Source organism: Nothobranchius furzeri, chromosome 5, assembly GCF_043380555.1.
Source record: "Nothobranchius furzeri strain GRZ-AD chromosome 5, NfurGRZ-RIMD1, whole genome shotgun sequence".
Taxonomy (NCBI): domain Eukaryota; kingdom Metazoa; phylum Chordata; class Actinopteri; order Cyprinodontiformes; family Nothobranchiidae; genus Nothobranchius; species Nothobranchius furzeri.
Window position 1 is genome coordinate 56701800 of NC_091745.1, and position 20264 is coordinate 56722063.

General features: G+C 43.3%; 1 protein-coding gene across 1 annotated transcript; it reads right to left on the reverse strand.

Moving 5' to 3' along the window:
• Nucleotides 1-4295: 4295 nt before the first annotated feature.
• LOC107378953 (fucolectin-4) lies at nucleotides 4296-13602 on the reverse strand. Its single transcript, XM_054740646.2, has 5 exons — nucleotides 13434-13602; nucleotides 13196-13228; nucleotides 5222-5510; nucleotides 4869-5014; nucleotides 4296-4787 (listed from the first exon to the last, which is right to left on the reverse strand). The coding sequence occupies exons 1-5, from the start codon at nucleotides 13465-13467 to the stop codon at nucleotides 4441-4443; spliced, it is 849 nt and encodes a 282-aa protein (XP_054596621.2). The 5' UTR covers nucleotides 13468-13602; the 3' UTR covers nucleotides 4296-4440.
• Between the last annotated feature and the right edge of the window lie 6662 nt (nucleotides 13603-20264).

Consider the following 20264-nt stretch of genomic DNA (forward strand, 5'->3'; position numbering starts at 1 on the left):
ACATTTAGATTTTTATCTCTCCAAGATGAAATACAAAAGACAAGATCGACTAGAGAACGGTGGCAGCATTATCATTAAAGTCGTGTTTTTATTTTAAACACAAAACTCTGTCAGAATGGATGAGTTTGACACAAGATTGTTAGAAAATCCCCAGTTGGGTGGTTCATCAAATCTGTAACTGAGAAATCGTAGCAAATTCAGACGTTTACTTTGCATCGTGTGTTACAGGTTTGCTCATTATGGGTAACTGAATTCATGAAGAGGGATGGAAATACATTCTCTTCCTTATATAGGAAACATTATTTCTGATTGGCTTAATGAACTGTGAATTGGAATGTTTATTATGTGAAGTGCCTTGAGACGACTCTTGTCGTGATTTGGCGCTATATAAATAAACTTGAATTGAATTGAATTGAATTGAAATTCTCTCACTCAGCAGTGGGGGCTTTGTGTTAGACAAGCTGCATTAATCCTGTTCAAGAACATTTTTAGCTGGACGTTTAAAACATGTTTTTTGTTCATTTGAAAACAGAACCTTTATTTCATTGAAATCTTGAAACCTGCACTTTGTCCTCTGCAAGGGTCAGAAGTTAGGATGAAAAGATGCTGTTAAAAGATTTACTTTATAAAAAAGAATAAATAAGTAAATGATTTACATTTATTTTAAATCTTAGGATGAGAGGGAAAGTGTCTTTCCTTCTGCAGACTGCACTGAAACAGAAATGAAGATGTTTGACATCAAATAGCACTATGACAGCGTTAAACCACACATCTGGAAGATGACTACATGTGAAGTGCTCTTTGCATCGTCCAACATTAATAAAGTTTCTCCACAGCTGAAGTAAAAGACAAAGAACAGGCTGGAGCTCACTACTCAGTTGAGATGTTCAATAAGAGGATATTATTTCATGTTTTACTTCTTATTACAGTTTTTCTCAATTGTTTACACACATTTTCTGGTATTTGAGACACAATTACCACAACATGTAACCAAGTAACCAACCCCCCTAACCAATTTTGCGAAACTACAAGCACAATTCCTGCTTTGCACTCAAATTTCAAAACTAAAACACACTTTTCTCAAAACACTACACATAATTCTCTGCTGTTGGCACAATTTTCATACAGGAACTATCTTGTTCTCACAAGGAACACACAGCTATTCAAATGTGCACACTGACTCATCACAAGGGCAAACACCTGTCACACAGTTTTACAATCAACAAACAGAACTTTAGCATAAAAGGGCAACAGGTGAGCTCTTCTGTGTTGGAGCAATGGATGCCAACTTTGGAAACAGAGGCAGAGCCAGAGGAGTGAGAGTAAGAGGAGGAGGACGGGGAGGATGAGGAAGAGGAAGAGGAAGACTAAGGACCGTAATCTCTGATGAGATCTGAGCCACAGGTCAACAGGGTGCAATTTGAAGGAAACTCAGAAAGAGTCAAAGAATTGTGATATAACTATGTGCAAGTGAGTCCCGCAATTGATGCATACACTCAACACTGCGTACAGTAAATTATACATATTTCAGTATTGTAATCATAATGACTGTGCTTCACACTAGTGACCACTCCACGTTTATTTCTGATATTGTCATATGTGTTTCAGAGAGTCCTTGAGCTGGAGACAGCTGCAGTGGAGCACCAGTTCATCTTCACTGATGAGGTTGGATTCAATCTCACAAAAAGACGAAAGAGGGGAAGGAATATCATTGGCCAGCGTGTCATTGTTGAAGTCCCTGGCCAGCGCGGAGGGAATGTGTGCAGCGCTTGGCTACCATGGCATCATCCATCACCATGCTACCCTTGGCCCCTACAACTCCGCCCATCTGATCACATTCCTGGACACCCTACACCACACACTCACTCCACCAGACCAGGTAGATGGTCCAGAACAGCCCAGGTACGTTGTCATTCGGGACAACGTAAGTTTCCACAGGGCTGCTGTGGTTCATAACTGGTTCACTGGCCACCCACGCTTTTTAGTTGTTTATCTCCCTCCATATTCTCCATTCCTCAATCCCATTGAAGAATTTTTTTCTGCATGGAGGTGGAAGGTGTATAACCGACAGCCACAAACCCGTATACCTCTTCTCCAAGCTATGGAGGATGCATGTGGAGATATAGCAGCTGATTGTTTTCATGGCTGGAATCGCCATGCTAGGAGATATGTCCCCCGCTGCTTGGCCAGGGACAACATTGCTTGTGATGTAGATGAGGCGCTGTGGCCAGACCGCAACAGAAGAGAGGAAGCAGCATAGTTTTATTGTTTTACTGTAACTGTATACAGTAACTTTCTGTTGGATGTAGTTTATGTGTGCAACTTTGTGTTGGTTGGGAATGGGATAAGCATTGTGTACAATGTTTTGTGGGAAAAATAAAATAATTTCTACCATGTATTTGTGTGTTCAGAGTGTAAAAACAATATTCTGAAATAACAACACATGCATGTATTTACTGTCTGTAGTAGGTGTAACACTGAACCAAAAAGGCTTTAGTCATTATGATGAATGGAGAAGACGTGTTTTCCATTCATCATAGTGTTTAACATTGAGCACATGAGTGTTCTGCTGGTTCTTATAAATGTCTATTCATATGATGGTTTGTGTGTGTCATTTGACAACAAAATCACATTTTGAGGAGAAATTACATTGTTTTGAATGTGAAGTTTAATTTTGCAGGTTAAGTGAGGGGTTTTGCCCATTGTGTGTGTATTTTCTGGATTTGTGTGTAGAGTTCTGAAAATATGGGGCATGCTTTCAGAAAATGTGTGTAAACAATTGAGAAAAACTGTAAACATCTCAACTGAATAGTGAGCTCCAGCCTGAATCCTTGACAGTTGAGATGGATCTAGCATCTGACCAGGATGCCTTGTGGAGACCTTTCTCTGGAGGGTTTCTGGGCTCTGAGAGGAGACCTGGGCTCAGGCTCAGACCCAGGATTTTATATCCTCTCAGGCCTGAAAACACTTTGGGATCCTCCAGGATTTTATTAATAAAGTAATAAAGCTCTGAGAACTTGAAAATCATGATTACTGAACAGGTTTCAGAAACAATAATTAATAACTACAATGAGAGAAGATAGAAAAGAGTTCTGGCTACAAATATCAAGATTTTACAAAAGTGGACTGAAGTTTACAGATAAAACAGTTTTACCTTCTAATAACATTAATGGAATCAAATTAAAGGTCAAATCTTAAACTCTTCTGTAGAAACAGAACAGAGACCTTACGTTAGGTCACCTGTAGACGGTGTTTTAACTCATCAGACACAAGTTGAATCCGTCTAAGTTGTCTAAGTTCTCCCATCTCAGATTTGTTATAATAAACTGCCTCACTCTGTGTTCTCCCTGACTCATGAAGATAAAACCAAAGTGGAAACGCTGGTCTGTGCTTTACATGAGTGTCATTTTTGTTATCCTGGAAGCTGTGAGACTCCTGATCCTTCCTGCCATTTTATCAGAGGTTACAGCAACAATATGTGTAAAACAGTTTAAACAAGTCAGTGAAACTAAGAACAGAGTTTAAAGGGGGAATATGGAACACAGTAGCAACATCTAGTGTGTGGAGGTTGTAGCTGCAACAATAGAACAAGGTTTCCAGGTTTGCTGCCGATATGTGAAATGTTTTATTTGGGTCGATCTGTTGTGGGCTTCACCTAAACTCACTCTGGTTTTAGATCCTTTATGGTTGCTCCTTTTCTGAGAGGGTAACCACATCATCTGGCTGCTGGTTGACTTGCAGAGTCCCCATTTTCCACAGTGCCAGACTTGCTGTGCCGAGCAGACTGTTTGACAGCCTACAATGGCGCCCTCTATTGGCTGGTAGATGTAAACATAAACCCAGTGTCGATCCCATCAAAATAAATGTTTATTTAAAAATTAACATATGCTTTTAAAGGAAACATTGTACCTTCATTCTGAAGAGCTCTAAATTCCACAAGGACGTATTATTGCTAAAAAAATATAACTTTTTAAATAAATTGTTCCATATTCAACCCTTACATTAGCAGAGGAACACCAACAAATACATTTAACTGATACATAAAATAAAATGACATAATTAAACTGATGATGTACTCTTGTCTTCTGTCCTTTAGTGGAATTCCTAAGTTCCTAATTTGATGCTTTTGTTACTGGTGTTGTGTAATAAAAATACATAAATCTGTTATTTTAAAATTTGCAACCAGTTTTATTTTTTATATACATTTATTACTAATTACTATTTCATGTGTTAAGCTTTAAAGGATTACATTAATATTTTATTCCTAAAACTATCTCAAAAAGAAATGAGTAGCAGTTTTCTGATAATTATGGTTAAAATGAAACAGTCTTTCGCAAACTTTCATCACAAGACAGTTCTGGTGTGAGTGCAAGAAACACAAACCCAAATCTTTTTTCACTCTGATTTAAAACAAAATATAGAAATAAATAATACAACAGCTTACTTTGCACAGATGAAATTAAACTCTTTATAGTCTGACTTGCTAAACCAGAAATGGTCTCCTCGTGTCTCCATGGCTCCGCTCATGTCACAGTCTTCTATTTTACCCGTCTGATTCCAGCGTTTAAACCCAACAACGTTATCATCAACCCAGAACCAGAAATCCAGGGTGCAGGTGTAGTGAAGTCCCATCCACACAAAGGGACTGTGGGCCTTCTCAGCCTCCAGCTCAGCAAAGGCCTGAGTCTGTTCATCCAGGATGGAGGCCAGATCTCTGTACCGATCTCTGCAGTAGTACAGGGCCTCTTCCCAGATCATGTTAGTGGGAATCAGTTCAAATGGTGATTCTTGAGAGAGAGACAACAAACTCTTAAGCATCAGCTCACCTGCAGCTACTAAACACACATGGCTGAGAACATCACACCTACCTACTTGTGTTCCTGTGATGTTCACGTCACACAGAATCATGTGGAGGTTGTGTGGTGTGATCACAGTGACGTAGCGCCCCAACACAGGGCTGGAAAAATAATACATATTAATATGTCCTTTTCGGAAGTCCGTGATGTTCTGAACCCTGAATGAGAAATAACAGGGAGACAAAAAACAGAGTTATCACAGAGATGAGGAGCAGAACTGAGGCCGTGGAGCTAAAATGTTACTGGTGCTGTCAGGTAGGAAAAGGTTTATTCTGGTGGAAAAGCTCTTAACATTCCAGGTTTAGATGCAACCATCAGTGGTTTATCTCATAAATGGTACAGTCCAGTTTAAGTCAGGTCCTTACAGAGGGTTGTTGGTTCTGTTGTTCTGCTGAGAGAAGCCGATGTAGATCTGAGAGCCTGATATATCAGCGTTATCTGCAATTTTGTTGTAGATGGAGATGCAGGAAATGTTGTAAACTCCCTGCAGGTCGATGCTCCACCAGGAGTTTTCCTGCTGTAGAGTGTGAGAACATGCTGAACGATCTCCATCAAAGGCTCTGTTAGAGGAGAAGATTGTGCTGCCATCAGTGTAGTTTGAGGATTGAGATGATTTCTTGTCTGTCAGATCTATTTTTGGTGAGCTGCAAACATCTGCAGGAAAAAATGAAAACATTTCATTTTAAATGTATTTTATTATTTAATATCATGATATGTTAAAATACTTTTTTTCTTATCTGGTGTCTGCTAGGTTACACTAAGCAGTCCAGTTTTCATCTCAACACTTTATTATTTACATTAATCAGTAAAAAACATCACAACATTTTCCCTTCTTTCTGATTAATAATAAAAATAGACTCTGGTAAATTGTGTCAGTATAACTATTCATAGTACAGACTTATGGTATGTTAGGATAAAATCATCCACTTAGTGTCACGCACTCTGGTGAGCTGAGCCGGAGGTGAGGACCCAAACGCAGAGGAAGAAGCAGGCAAGACGGCAGACAGGAATGTTAAAAGGGGGTTTCAATCATGAGCACGCAGGACAAGGAAACAATGAACCGACAAGACAAACAAGAACGAGAGGGTTTAAATACATGAGGAACTGGGACCTGGAGTGACTGGAAGACGAGAGGCAGGTGGGAGCAATTAACATGGACACAGGACTGAAAAGAATGGGGAGACAGGACAGGGTGTGACAGCACCCCCCCAAAAAAAGGGCAGCACCGGACGCCCAACGCCCAAGAAGGCGTTTGGGGGACTGGCATCTGGGGCACGGGAGGCGATGGACAAAGACAGGGCTAGCAGTGACTGGAGGCACCGACCTGAGTGGAGGCGCAGACTTGAGGGAAGGTGGAGTCTCTGACCTGAGTGGCGGTGGAGCCTCTGACTTGAGGAGAGGCGGCGTCTCTGACTTGGTTTGAGGAGGCGCCGACTTGACTGTAGGCGGAGTCGTTGCAGGAGGGGCCGCCAACGACTTGAAGTGAGGCACAGGATGTGGCGCCGACAACTTGACTTGACTCGGGGTGGGGCCTGTGCCGCTAACTTGACTCGGGGTGAGGCCGCTAACTTGACTCGGGGAGGGGCCGCTGACTTGACTTAGGGTGGAGCCGCTGCCGCTGACTTGACAGGAGGCGGAGCTGCTGCCGCTGACTCGACTGGAGGTGGAGCCGCTGCCACTGACTGGACGGGAGGCGCAGGACCTGGCGCTGACTGGTCTGGAGTGGTGCCGCTCCCAGAGGACAGACAAAGCTCGGGCTGAGCTGGTGAGGTGGCCTGGAGAATCAGGGTGGTAAATTCCTCAATCTGGTACTCCAGGAGGCTGATAAGATCTTTCAGCCTGACCAGCTCAGCCTGGAGAAGGGCAAACGCCACCGGGTGGACCGCCGGTTTGCTCCCTCTCCTGGCCTCCCTGGAGTGGGAGGAGACTGTGCAGTTGGGGGTGACGTCAACCGGAGCCACGGTGCGCCCGCGGCGCAGCTCCTGGGCTGGAGGCGACGGTGGGGCCTGGGTTCCCTCTCAGCGCTGGGGACCAATTTCAGGGGAGAACACAGCCAGTCTGGTGCCAACAAAGCAGGAGCGGTCCAGCTGTGGCTCCCAGCCCAACCTCCCATCTGGCTTCAGGAGGGTGGAGGGGATCGCCGAGGCCGAGGTTTGACGGCAGCATCTGTGGCAAGGTGGCGCTGGAGGAGGGGATGCGGTGCTGAAACTGGGAGAGAGCCTGGGAGCAGACTGTCCCAGGGCAGGACTTCCCCGCTGGATCCTCTGAGTCGTTGGTTCATTCTGTCACACGTGCTGGTGAGCTGAGCCGGAAGTAAGGACCCAAACGCAGGGGAAGAAGCAGGCAAAAGGGGTTTTATTCATGAGCGTGCAGGACAAGCAGTGGTGGTTTTACCATTAGGCATAGGTCGGCAGCCGCCTGGGGCCCTCTTATGTTGGGGGGCCCCCTAGCCCTGACCGCCAGCACCCCTCTGTTAATGCCACAATATTCTTATTACCAACCTGTGGCCGCAGACGGGATTGGACATGCGCACTTCTCATGACCATAATTCCTGAACCGTTCAAGATATCATTAAAATTCCAAAAGTGCTGAAAAGATTAAAAATGGGGCGTTTCGAGCATATACAATGCATTACGGTAGCCACCGGGATTCCCTGTCTTGAGCGCATTGAATCACAACACAGATTCAGAGACGTGCTGAGCTTGTCATCAAAAATGCTCCGTTTTATAACTTTTGAATGGCTGATCAGATTCAAATAATTCCAACGGTTCCTAAAAGTACATAAAAGCAGCTTTCCAATATAGCATGAATCAATCAGCGTTATGGAAAATATCGCTACGAGGGGAAATCCTGCTGTACAGCCTGATTGAAACGGAGCACAGAGCGCAGCCCCGCGGTGAAAGCGGATAACGGAACGGGGAAGCTAATTAGCATAAAAAGCCGGCATGAAATTATGGAAATGCCTCAAAGAAAATCAACACGATCTATTAGGTGTCTCAGAAGGCTTATATCTGAAGACAGTGACCACGAAGAAGGACAGATCTCCAGTGAACCAGGGTATGAATGTTTGTTCAGTCTTTGTTTTTTAGTTTTTATTTGAACAACCCTCAAATATTTGCTAATTGTAAGATTCAGCTTCATTCCAGCATTATTTATCTTTTTACAATGAATAATTATTTTTGCTAAAACAAAAGTTTTTGGTACAGCAGTGCACGGTGTGCAAGAGAAGCACCCCATGGCAGTGTGAGGTGTGCAGGACTCTGCCTGCAGCTGGAGAAAAACTGCGTCAAGGTCTACCACATCAAATAAAAACGTCTGAAAGTTTACAAAAATAAATGGTCTTAAAAACTGCTAAAAAAGATACCAAGGTTCAAACTTTTTTAAGAATTGAAGCATTACAGTTCGTAATAAATGTAAAAAATTCAAATCCATTTTTTGCTTTTTTCACTTTTCAGCTGATTTTTTAAAGGCTTTAATAGAAATAAATTCTAAATACAAACCATACACTAAAAGCTGAGGTTGTTCTGAAAAAAGGAGAAGAGTTACACACACTTTGCACTTTTTATTACAATTTTACAGCCATAAGAAAAAAATACCAGACGGCCCTGTTATAATTATGGTCATAAGAGGGTTATTAAGACGGCGATGCACAAACAGGAAGTGATTGGTAGTCATTCCATTCCAATCCAGTTGGTGCCGGTAATGCAATAAATTTGTTTGCCAAGTGCCATCAGACCACAAATAAGAAGAAGAAGAGAGGCGGGAGCGTTCGTAACAAACTCAAAGCGATAGTCAAAACATTAAGCATGAAATGGAGTTATCCTAATGGCTCCAATAAGAGAAAAAAATCAGCATGCTTCATAAAAGCTTTTATTTTCACTTCTGAAAGTGATGTCGTTTTTCGATGTAAACATCAAAAGGAAGCAGAAAGGAAAGACAATGGAAAATGTTTAAAGGGAGGAAAACGTAGACCAAAATGGAAAATAGAAAAAAAACAAAGGCAAAAGCACAGGAGCACTGGCAGGAAAAAGAAAGCAGAGCAAATATTGAAAGTGCTCAAAGGGAGAGAAATACGGGAAAAAAGAGGAGGACTAATAGAAAGGGAAAATAACTCGTGTCAGAAGAGGGGAGAGTTTCGCAAATCAAGATAAAAGTAAGATTGTCGAAAATTTAGTGAAAGGGGGCCCATGTCTGTGTTCGCCTTGGGCCCCCAAATTGCTAAATTCGCCACTGAGTACAAGGAAACAATGAACCAACAAGACAAACAAGAACGAGAGGGTTTAAATACACGAGGAGCTGGGACCTGGAGTGATTGAAAGACAAGAGGCTCCTCCTTGAACCGTCACCATATCGTGGTGGAGGAGTTTGAGTGCCCTAATGATCCTAGGAGCTATGTTGTCTGGGGCACTTTGTGCCCCTGGTAGGGTCTCCCATGACAAATTGGTCTTAGGTGAAGGGTGAGACAAAGAACGGTTCAGAAGATCTTTCATGGATGAACTATCAAGGAGTCTGAGTACCCGGCCCAGAGGGTTACCGGGGTCCCACCCTGGAGCCAGGCCTAGGGTTGGGGCCTGTGAGCGAGCGCCTGGTGGCCGGGCTTTCGCCCATGGGGCCCGGCCGGGCCCAGCCCGAACCGGATACGTGGGCTCATCCAACTGTGGACCCACCACCCGCAGGAGGAACATGAAGGGTCCGGTGCAGTGTGGATCGGGTGGCAGACCGAGGCAGGAGCCTTGGCGGTCCGATCCCCGGACAAGGAAACTGGTTATTGGGGACATGGAACGTCACCTCGCTGGCGAGGAAGGAGCAGGAGCTTGTGGCAGAGGTTGAGCAGTACCGGCTAGATATAGTCGGACTCACCTCGACACATAGCATCGGCTCTGGAACCCAAGTCCTTGAGAGGGGTTGGACACTCTCCTTTGCTGGAGTTGCTCTGGGTGAGAGGCGGAGGGCTGGGATTGGCTTTTTGTTAGCCCCAAGACTGTGTTGGGGTTCACCCCTGGGGACGAGAGGGTAGCTTCCCTGCGCCTTCGGGTCGGGGAATGGGTCCTGACTGTTGTTTGTGCTTATGGGCCTAATATCAGTTCAGAGTACCCACCCTTTTTGGAGTCCCTGGGACGAGTGCTAGATATTGCTCCATCAGGGGACTCCATTGTCCTGTTGGGGGACTTCAATGCTCACGTGGGCAATGACAGCATGACCTGGAGGGGTGTGATTGGGAGGAATGGCCCGCCTGATCTGAACTCGAGTGGTGTTTCGTTATTGGACTTCTGTGCAAGCCGCAGTTTGGCCATAACGAACACCATGTTCGAACATAAGGATGCCCATCGGTACACTTGGTAACAGGCCGCCTAGGGCGCAGGTCGATGATAGAATTTGTAGTCGTATCATCTGACCTGCGGCCGTATGTTTTGGACACTGAGTGAAGAGAGGAGCGGAGCTGTCAACTGATCACCACCTGGTGGTGAGTTGGATCAGATGGCAGGGGGTGATGCCGCATAGACCTGGCAGACCCAAACGCATAGTGAGGGTCTGCTGGGAACGCCTGGCAGAAGAACCTGTCAAGACGGTCTTCAACTCCCACCTCCGGCAGAGCTTTGACTGCGTCCCGAGAGCAGTGGGGGAAATTGACTCCGAGTGGGCCTTGTTCCACTCTGCGATTGTTGAGGCAGCTGTTGCTAGCTGTGGTCGCAATGTGGCCGGTGCCAGTCGTGGTGGAATCCCCCGTACCCGCTGGTGGACACCAGAGGTTCGGGGAGCCGTCAGGCTGAAGAAGGAGGCCTATGGGGCATGGCTAGTCTGTGGGTCTCTAGAGGCAGCAGACAGGTACCGGATAGCCAAGCGGGGTGCAGCAGTGGCAGTTGCCGAGGCAAAATCTCGGGCATGGGAGGAGTTTGGTGAGGCCATGGAGAAAGACTATCGATCAGCTCCAAAGAGCTTCTGGCAAACTGTCCGGTGCCTCAGGAGAGGGAGGCAGCAACTCGCTCACACTGTTTACAGTGGGAATAGAGAGCTGCTGACGTCAACTGGGGCTATAGTCGGATGGTGGAAGGAATACTTTGAGGAGCTCCTTGATCCCACCTACGCGCATTCTGAGGAGGAACCAGAGCCGGGAGACCTGGGGATGGACTGTCCAATCTCGGGGGCAGAAGTTGCTGAGGTAGTCAAACAACTACACAGAGGCGGAGCACCGGGGGCGGATGAGATTCGTCCTGGGTATCTCAAGGCTATGGATGTTGTAGGGCTGTCGTGGTTAACATGTCTCTTCAACATTGCGTGGTCATCGGGGGCAGTTCCTGTGGAGTGGCAGACCAGGGTGGTGGTCCCCATCTTTAAGAAGGGTAACCTGAGGGTGTGTTCCAACTATAGGGGAATCACACTCCTCAGCCTCCCTGGAAAGGTCTACTCCAAGGTACTGGAGAGGAGGGTCCAATCGATAGTTGAATCTCAGATTGAGAAGGAGCAATGTGGTTTTCGTCCTGGCCGTGGAACTGTAGACCAATTCTATGCCCTTGCAAGGGTGATGGAGGGAGCATGGGAGTTTGCCCAACCAATTCACATGTGTTTTGTGGATATGGATAAGGCTTAAGACCATGTCCCCAGGGGCACCCTGTGGGGGACTCTCCAGGAGTATGGGGTGGGTGGCTTTCTGTTAAGGGCCATTCAGTCCCTTTACCAGAGGAGCGTGAGTTTGGTCCGCATTACCGGTAGTAAGTCGGACCTGTTCCCGGTGAGGGTTGGACTCCGCCAGGGCTGCCCTTTGTCACCGGTTCTGTTCATTACCTTTATGGACAGAATTTCTAGCTGCAGTCGTGGTGTGGAGTGTGTTGAGTTTGGTGGTAGGAGAATCTCGTCTCTGCTTTTCGCGGATGATGTGGTCCTCCTAACTTCATCCAGCTCTGACCTTCAGCTCTTGCTGGGTAGGTTCGCGGTCGAGTGTGAAGTGGCTAGGATGAGGATCAGCACCTCCAAATCTGAGACCATGGTTCTCGACCGGAAAAGGGTGGCTTGCCAACTCCAGGTCGGGAGAGAGGTCCTACCTCAAGTGGAGGAGTTGAAGTATCTTGGGGTCTTGTTCACGAGTGAGGGTAGGAGGGATCGGGATATCGACAGGCGGATTGGTTCAGCGTCTGCAGTGATGCGGACGCTGAGCCAATCTGTCGTGGTGAAGAGGGAGCTGAGCCAGAAAGCCAGGCTCTCGATTTACCGGTCGATCTATGTCCCAATCCTCACTTATGGTCATGAGCTTTGGGTAATGACCGAAAGAACGAGAACGCGGATACAAGCGGCCAAAATGAGTTTCCTCTGTAGGGTGGCCGGGCTCAGCCTTAGAGATAGGGTGAGGAGCTCAGACATTCAGGAGGGACTCGGAGTAGAACCGCTGCTCCTCTGGATCGAGAGGAGTCAGTTGAGGTGATTTGGGCATCTGGTCAGGATGCCTCCTGGACGCCTCCCTGGGGAGGTGTTTCGGGCAAGCTCTGCCGGCAGGAGGCCCCCGGGTCGACCCAGGACACGTTGGAGAGGTTACATCTCCAATCTGGTCCGGGAACGCCTTGGGGTCCTGCCGGAGGAGCTGGTGGAGATGGCCAGGGAGAGGACGGTCTGGAGCTCCGTAGTTGGCATGCTGTCCCCACGACCCAGTCCCGGATAAGCGGAGGAAGACGACGACGGCGACATCAGGACTGAACAGAATGGGGAGACAGGACAGGGTGTGACACTTACAGTTCACACCTGATAAAATGTTTATGAGAACTGATGTTTGAGTTCTAATTTTATTCATTTGAAATCTAAAATGTCCAGATTAAACTCCTTATTTCCGTCATAATAATATTGTTGTTTCTGATGTTTCTGAGGGAGGACTAAACAGTGACATTCCAGCATCAATTCATGTTGAGCACATCAAGTCACATAGAACCATAAGTTTCTGTGCAGGCGTAACCACGGTGACGTAGCGCCCCAGCACCGATGGTGATAAATTATACACGTTGTATAAATTATAGCAGATGTAGATCTGAGAGCCTGATAGATCAGTGTTATCTGCATCTTTGTTGTAGATGGAGATGCAGGAAATGTTGTAAACTCTCTGCAGGTCGATGCGCCACCAGAAGATCTGGTTGGAACATGTTGAAGGATCTCTATTAATAATTTTGTCAGAAGTGAGGTTTGTGACAGAGTTGTGGTCTGATGACTGAAATATTGTCTTGCCTGCCAGATTTATATTTGGTGAGCTGCAAACATCTGCTAAAAAATGTAGTTTATTTCATTTTAAAAGTATTACTTCTATTACTTAATGACTTGGTTTATTAAAGAATAAATTATAGAAACACATCTGGTCCTACCTGACGGATCCCCCTGGGCTTCACTGAGCCTTCCTATAAAATAACAGAGAAACACCCTAAGTCCAGTTTTTTCATTTACACATTTTATTCTTCACTTAAATAATTTAACCAAACATTTACTTTTTCTGCCTCCTAATAAATTAAACTCTTATAAATTGTACCATTACTATGATCTGTAGTGATTTAAAGCTCAGATGAACCAGACTAGAAGAACATATGAATAAAATGAGCCACTAACCAATCAAACAGATGAATAACAGACTCTGCAGCATCTTTGGAGAAAACAAACCCAGTTATATAAGATCTTCTGTTCTAAATAAATGAATAAACTCAAGTCAGAAATGAAGCTTTAAATAAAAACATCCTCTATGATTAAAAGAGTCAGTTCAGGTTAGAATAACTTGACTCACCCTGGCCTGATGTTCTTCTCTCCACTTTGATGTTCAGATGATCTCCTCTCTCACACTGAACCTTTATTTAAGTATGACCTTTCAGAGCTGGCTTTATGAAAATGACCTCCGCTCACATCCTGGTTCAGGTTTATGACTCATTTTATAATTCTTCAAAAGGAGATATTGATAAAATTTAGACATTTACATGTTTTGATTAAAATACGTACATTCACACTGGATAATTTGTTTGATGCGCAAATGCTCTGACATATGCAAATATATTTTCCTCTTGGTTCAGTTGAGGAAAAAATGCAAATAGCTTTTCATCAGCATCTGTTGTAAAAAACTGGTAAAAAAAATACTGAACTTGCTTTAATGGCAGTCACAGTGACTTCCTCTGGGTCTGCTCTCTCACTCACAGAACCTTCTACCATCTTTTAAATATGTTTTTAACCTTTTTGTGGAGCCAGCACCAGTTTAGACCTGGGTTAGCCAGTTCTGAGAGCAGAAGGTAGCAAAAAACTCATCTGATCTTCCTGATCTAGAAAACTTTGCATCCACTGGAATAAAACCTCTTCCAGTTATGTTAATAGGTTGAATTTTAGCCCTTTGGTATTCAACAATATGAATTTTTTTACGATGGGATTAAATGTTTATAGAAGAAAATCTGATAAAACATAAAATACCACTAATTAAACCTGAATCTAACAACACTTCTTGTTTTAAACAATCATTTCAATGATCTGTGACATGCAAAGGACACAAAAACTTCTAGTTTCTAGGAAATATTCATTTGTTTTTGTTATTTACAACAACAATTTTTCATGTTTATTAAAGATTTTTATCTAAAAACTGACAGTAGAAGTCAGACATAATATGTTAGATTCTTCCTGCTTCTTATCGGTGGAATCAGACGTAGAGTTACTGAGAGATCAGAACACATTTCAGGAAAAATAGGGTGACAAAAACACTCTGTGCTTAAAAAAATGCAATAATAAATAGAAACAACCAAAAGTTGGACGTCTGTATTTTTTTTCCAACATGAATCTTGGAAGCTGCCTGCGTGAGATAGCTTATTTTATACACAGCCGACGTTTAACTGATTTAACAAGGTAAAATCTGTTGTGTTTTTGCATGTGAATTATTTTACAACCCAGTAATGATTGGATCTTTTTTTATGTCCTGATGTGAAAAACCCTGAAATGGTAGAGCGGGGGTGCATAACCACGGCCACCTGTCCAGTGGGCATTTCCTCAAAACTCGGCCCATCGATGTGAGATACATAGACTAGTGCGGTGGTGGGGGTCTTTTAGTAAATTTACCATATTATTGACTCAAGGACACTTTCTTGTGCATGTGTGTGTGTGTGTGTGTGTGTGTGTGTGTGTGTGTGTGTGTGTGTGTGTGTGTGTGCACGCATGCACACATAATTGTCTATGTAAGTTTCTCCACGGGAGTTTTCAAACACAAAACCCACTGTGCCAGAGCCAGAGGAGGTTGTAGCAGTGCACCCACAGACCCTGCCAGCAGCTGGTCACCAGGACAGATCCAGCAAGGACCCAGCCACCCAAGACCTAAGGGCACCCACTCCACCCAGAGCTAAAAGGCCCACGCCCTGTCAGGTAGCAAGCCAGCAGATTTTATTTTGTGGGGGTGGCACCCCTACATTGCGAGTCGTTGCCTCAAGCAGTCTTAAAGAATTTTGGTGTTTGAAGCGGGTAATGGACCAGTCAGCAGTAACAAGTGCTTTGCTTCAGTCTGTCATTGTAGCTGAATCAAAAAAATACTCATGGTCACAAGAAATTGATCATTACGAAAATAACAAAATCCCAGATTGGTGGCTGAAGCAAAATGGAAGAGCTCAGACTTGAGATAAAGAAGGACTTTATCTGATGGCAGTTTGAAGTAGCGCTGATGCTCCTTCCTCAGTGGAGTCTATTGACGTTGTTTGGCCACCTGACTAAGATGTTCTTAGTTGTTGTGCTCTTGAGGTTCTCTGGAGAATATGAATTATATATCCTCTCTGCTCTGGGAAAACATTGGTTATCCCTAAAACGACCTCCTCTGGACCTTGTTGTTTGTTACACTTCTTCATCTAAGTTCATTTATTTTGTGAAAATTATTTTATAATGATTTTGCAACAATAGAAGAACCCAGTTGTTAAAAAAAGTCACTTTGGCAACACTGACTGAATTCTGAAAGTAAGTTTAATTTAAGCACAACTCTATTGTACACAGATAATGTGATGACACAGTTGTACATAAACTATAAAACCATTCAGAACTGATTTTAATGTAAAGAAATATCACACAATGAGGTCTGATGGACTAAACCACACATCAAGAATAAATGGTTCTGAAAGGTTCACAACATCTGGATGTTTAAGGATGAGGCTTGGTGATGAGTATGCATTATCCCTCCTTATTTAGCTACAGGCTGGGATTGGTAATTTACCATTTCTATAACAGGAGTTGGACTTCATAAACTGGAGGCATAAACATAAAAAACACATTTATAGCTCCAGTCAACTTGGTAATGAAAAGCTGTTTAGTCAGATCAGACTGTCCCAAATACACCAACCTCTCACATTGTATGTACAAAATAAGCGGTCTGTCCTGTTTATTGCATGCAGTACACGTCAATATTTTAAAGTTGTCTCATGAACAGACACATGTCACTTTACAACCAAAATACACAAAGATTTTGACATCTCTTTCAGTTCCTAAAAGTTAACTAAAATACAGCCAACAATCAAAGTCTGTTTCAAGGATTTAAATGTTGTTTGGGTGATAAAATAGAACTGCATCCACCGAAGGTCTTACAAAATGAAGGTTCCACAGTTTGTTTTTAGGCATCCTTTGTTGTCAGCAGAAAGCAGAGTTTGGTCACTTTTCAGTTTGAACGAGTCTTCTTCGGGAAGATTTTGGATTTCCACAAGTGAGAGTTGATGATCTTATGTTCAAACAAGTTCAAGCCACTTAGGCACATCGGTGTACCAGCAAAGCTTCATCAGAGTCTTCCTCTGATCGCTGAAGAACAGCAGCTAAGACAGTCCCAGTCTATCGCCCCATTGTTCTTCTGCAGTAAAGTGAAAGAACCCACAAACAATGATGTCTGGAAGACTTCCCACCTCAAGAGGGAATGCTGTGCTGTTTCCTAATTGTTAATGTCCTTTCTAGGAGACAGCCTCTCATTTTTGTAACTTTGAATGTGTTTCAGTATCTTTCATAAGTATAGCTACCACTCTCTTTCCATGGGACAACATTGAAAATATGACTCTTTGATTCAATCTGAAGTAGCTGGTGTATGTCGTTTATAACAGTGTAAATAACTCATTTCTCAGCACTCTCCCTCTCTCTCGCTCAGATGTGACCATGGTCACATGGAGAAAATGGACAATTGGGCACAAATTGGAAACTTCTGTTGAGTGAGTACTCTCTTTTGTTGTGAGCACTTTATACATCAAAGAGACAATGTATATTTTTACCACTAATCTCTGGAAATATCCATTGAAATATTGTTGAAAATGAATAAAATGATATCCAGTCATTGAAAATATTGGTGGCTTCAAAACATATGACCAGAAAAATCCGGTCTAAAGTACATAGGGCATAGCATCTTTGGGAGATGCTATATTAGAAGCCATGTTTCCTTCTGGTCGGCTCAGGGATGACATCACACTAGATGATTGGATGGATATTCGACTTACGGAAGTTCCGTTACCACGTTCAAAAACATTTAGGTACTAATAAACAGGAATTTAGTAACAAAGCTGCTGAACTCTTTCCAAAACACATGTGAAAGAACAGAATCGAAAAAGAGATTACATATTTTGGCCGAGTGGTATTGCCGTAGTTTGATGATGTCATCAACAGGCACAGGACTCCGAGCAGATCCGGAAAGTACAGCACTAGAAAACTAGCATCAGCATTGCATTCTTTCAATGGAATTAACTGAAGGACTATCAAAGTCTGAGGAGTCACGCTGAGGTTGCAGCTTTTTGCTCCACGGGTTTTTAAACTAGCGACAGTCACGGCGATATGGTGTAAAACTACCCTGAAATGTATGTATGTACTGCCCCCTAGCGTTAAGAAACTACACACTGCCACTTTAAGCAAGTACTCTCTTTTGTTTCGATCACTTTATACATTAATAACTGTATTGAGTCATGTGAGAGGGCACCAACTTTAAACTGTTATCCAAACTAGACACTAGATACTTCCCATGTCATCAAAGTGTCCCATCTTTAGTGTTGTCTTATGAAAAGACATGAGAGGGGTGTACTTGTATCCGTGATCCACTAAGTTCACACGGTTTGTAAATAAATCTCGCTAGACAAGAAACCAACAAGATGCTGCCAACATTTACAGAAATGTTCCAAGAAGGTGCGTATCACAATTGTAGCCATTCATCTGACACAAGAGGGACAGAGAAGAGGCATCAGGACTCAGATGGGGGAAAGAACAAAAGAAAGGACAGCTCCCATCATTTGAAGCAATAAAACATTAAATACAGCATTTAAGCTGTTTCTAATAGACAAAGTGGTAATATTAGGGCTCGTATTGTGCATTGTGGTGCAAGAAATAGGTGTATGATTGTTCTCTATTTAGCTGTAAAAGCTTCCATGAAAGCACATATCATTAGAAAAACTCATACATGGATAATAATCGTCCTTGTGAAAACACCAAGAATAGAAAAAGGCAAAATTCGGGTTTGTCTGTAGTCATACAAAACAAGTTTGGTCCCTCAGAGCCATTTCATGGTAAAATGAGAGACTAAGGTGCCTAATCTGGATTTATTCCACTACAAACTCAAGTGGAAAAGGTGCATTTTTTGTCTTTTACGTTTAGTTTAGGTGCTTTGATTATTTAGTTTTGGTGCAGAAAGGGGTTCAGAAAAAAAGTCTACAATACTGTTTTTATGCATTATGTGCCAGGACAGAAATGATGGGGATTTTGATCTGACTGCATTCATGGAAAGAGAATCACTGATCCACCACCGAAGGATTACAGCCGCAAAAACATTCAGATACAATTCAATCCAGAGATCCTCTTGGTTGTGAATATCATCTAATTTAGGCTCGGTTTACATGAAAGCATCATTAGGCTGACCAGATTGTCCCCTTTCAACAATCTTAGGCCCCCTGGGCCATGGCCTTCCCTGGCCACCCCTTGGACACGCCACTGTCAGGTCTGCTCTGAAGCACGTCGGACGTCTCCAATCATAAATCAGGGCTTCCAAGCTGTTGAATTGTCTTGGTAAGATTTCAGAGGACAAACAAACATGTTGCCTGTCTAATGTGACCTGTAGCCAATCAGAAACCGAGGTGACGGAAGTGCGGGTGCACGCTCCTTCTCCATGTTTGTTTACTCCAAAATCCAAACTGTAGTTTTTGCTGCTCACCACACACTGTAGGACCAAATCTTTTATACCTGTGATTTACTCATCGCCATGTGTGTGATTTCTCATGCGTTGAAAATCATCCAACTATTTTTGCATGTGAACTGGGCCTAAAAACAGCTAACTTACTGGGAGGCAAACCTTTCTGCTTTAGCACAAGGGTCGCACTGTTTCAATCTCCTTTAAAACATCAAAATGTCAACAGCAGTTAGTGTTTAACATTCCGCTGCATCTTTGCCGACAGGTTAGCAGTTAAAAATAAACAGTATTATGAGAATAATAAGGTAGATTAAAGGGAAACATCCTGCTTTGTTTTAAGAGCATCAGTGTTGCCATTCATTCAGTGTTTGGCTAGTTTAATCCTACCTAGGTAACTCTTATCTGTGATGCGTCTTCTAGCACCTTTTCATCAAGTCCTTTATCCGATTACTCAGGACCGCCCGTGTCACATTCATATAAGCGAGTTTTCTGAATCAGCATCTCTGTGAATTAAATCCTCCACTGATTCATTTCAGTAGGCGAGAAACGCTCATTTAAAGCATAGATGAATGTGTGACTTGTGTTTGACACGTCACACAAACAAACACCAAGCCAAGATAAATAAGTAAAGTAAAGATCAGGAATAAAATAGAAAAAAAAACACAGGTTAGGATTTCATCAAGTTCAAAAGAACAGCACAATCCAGGCTAACAGGGTTTAGCTCGTTTGGGACAAACCAACCCAACATACCAACGGGGCCTTTTAATCAGTCCCTTCAAGGTTTTTATGTAAATCTCTGATTTTACTGCAGCTTTTCTCAAAGGTTGTGATTAAAGTTGCAGTGTTTTTATTCATTTTTTCTTTAAAAGAGAAATCCTGGGATACAACATTTTACCAAAGGGATCTGTAGGCTGGTGACTTTAATGGAGGGGATGAGAATAAAACCTAAATGTAGAGAAAAAAGACTAAACTTGTACTTCAAGGGTAAAGTTGGAATCGTGAGGTTTAAAAATGGAATCAAACAGTAAAACAGCACTGGAGAAGGACTTAATTTACCCACAATGCCTTGGACACATGAACTGGTGATTCTATTACAGAAAGTTTTAATAAATATGAAATTCTTTCAGTTCAGTGAAACAGCCTGTAAATAACGTCTCTGCTGACATAGCTGCTTTAGGAATTTTGATACAGAAAAATAACGCTCCCAATGTTTTATGTGTGCATGAATATTTGAGTCTACCACCTCTGATTTCCAGTTTTTTTAGTGTAATCAGTAAAAACACACTTTGAACCTTCAG

Excerpts from the sequence above, each read along its gene's own strand:
- LOC107378953 (XM_054740646.2), bottom strand. The coding sequence starts at position 13,467 with ATGCTGCAGAGTCTGTTATTCATCTGTTTGATTG. Across the intron at positions 5,015-5,221 it reads AACAGAACCAACAACCCTCT|GGTTCAGAACATCACGGACT; the intron begins GTAAGGACCTGA and ends TTTCTCATTCAG. Across the intron at positions 4,788-4,868 it reads CATCACAGGAACACAAGTAG|AATCACCATTTGAACTGATT; the intron begins GTAGGTGTGATG and ends CTCTCTCTCAAG.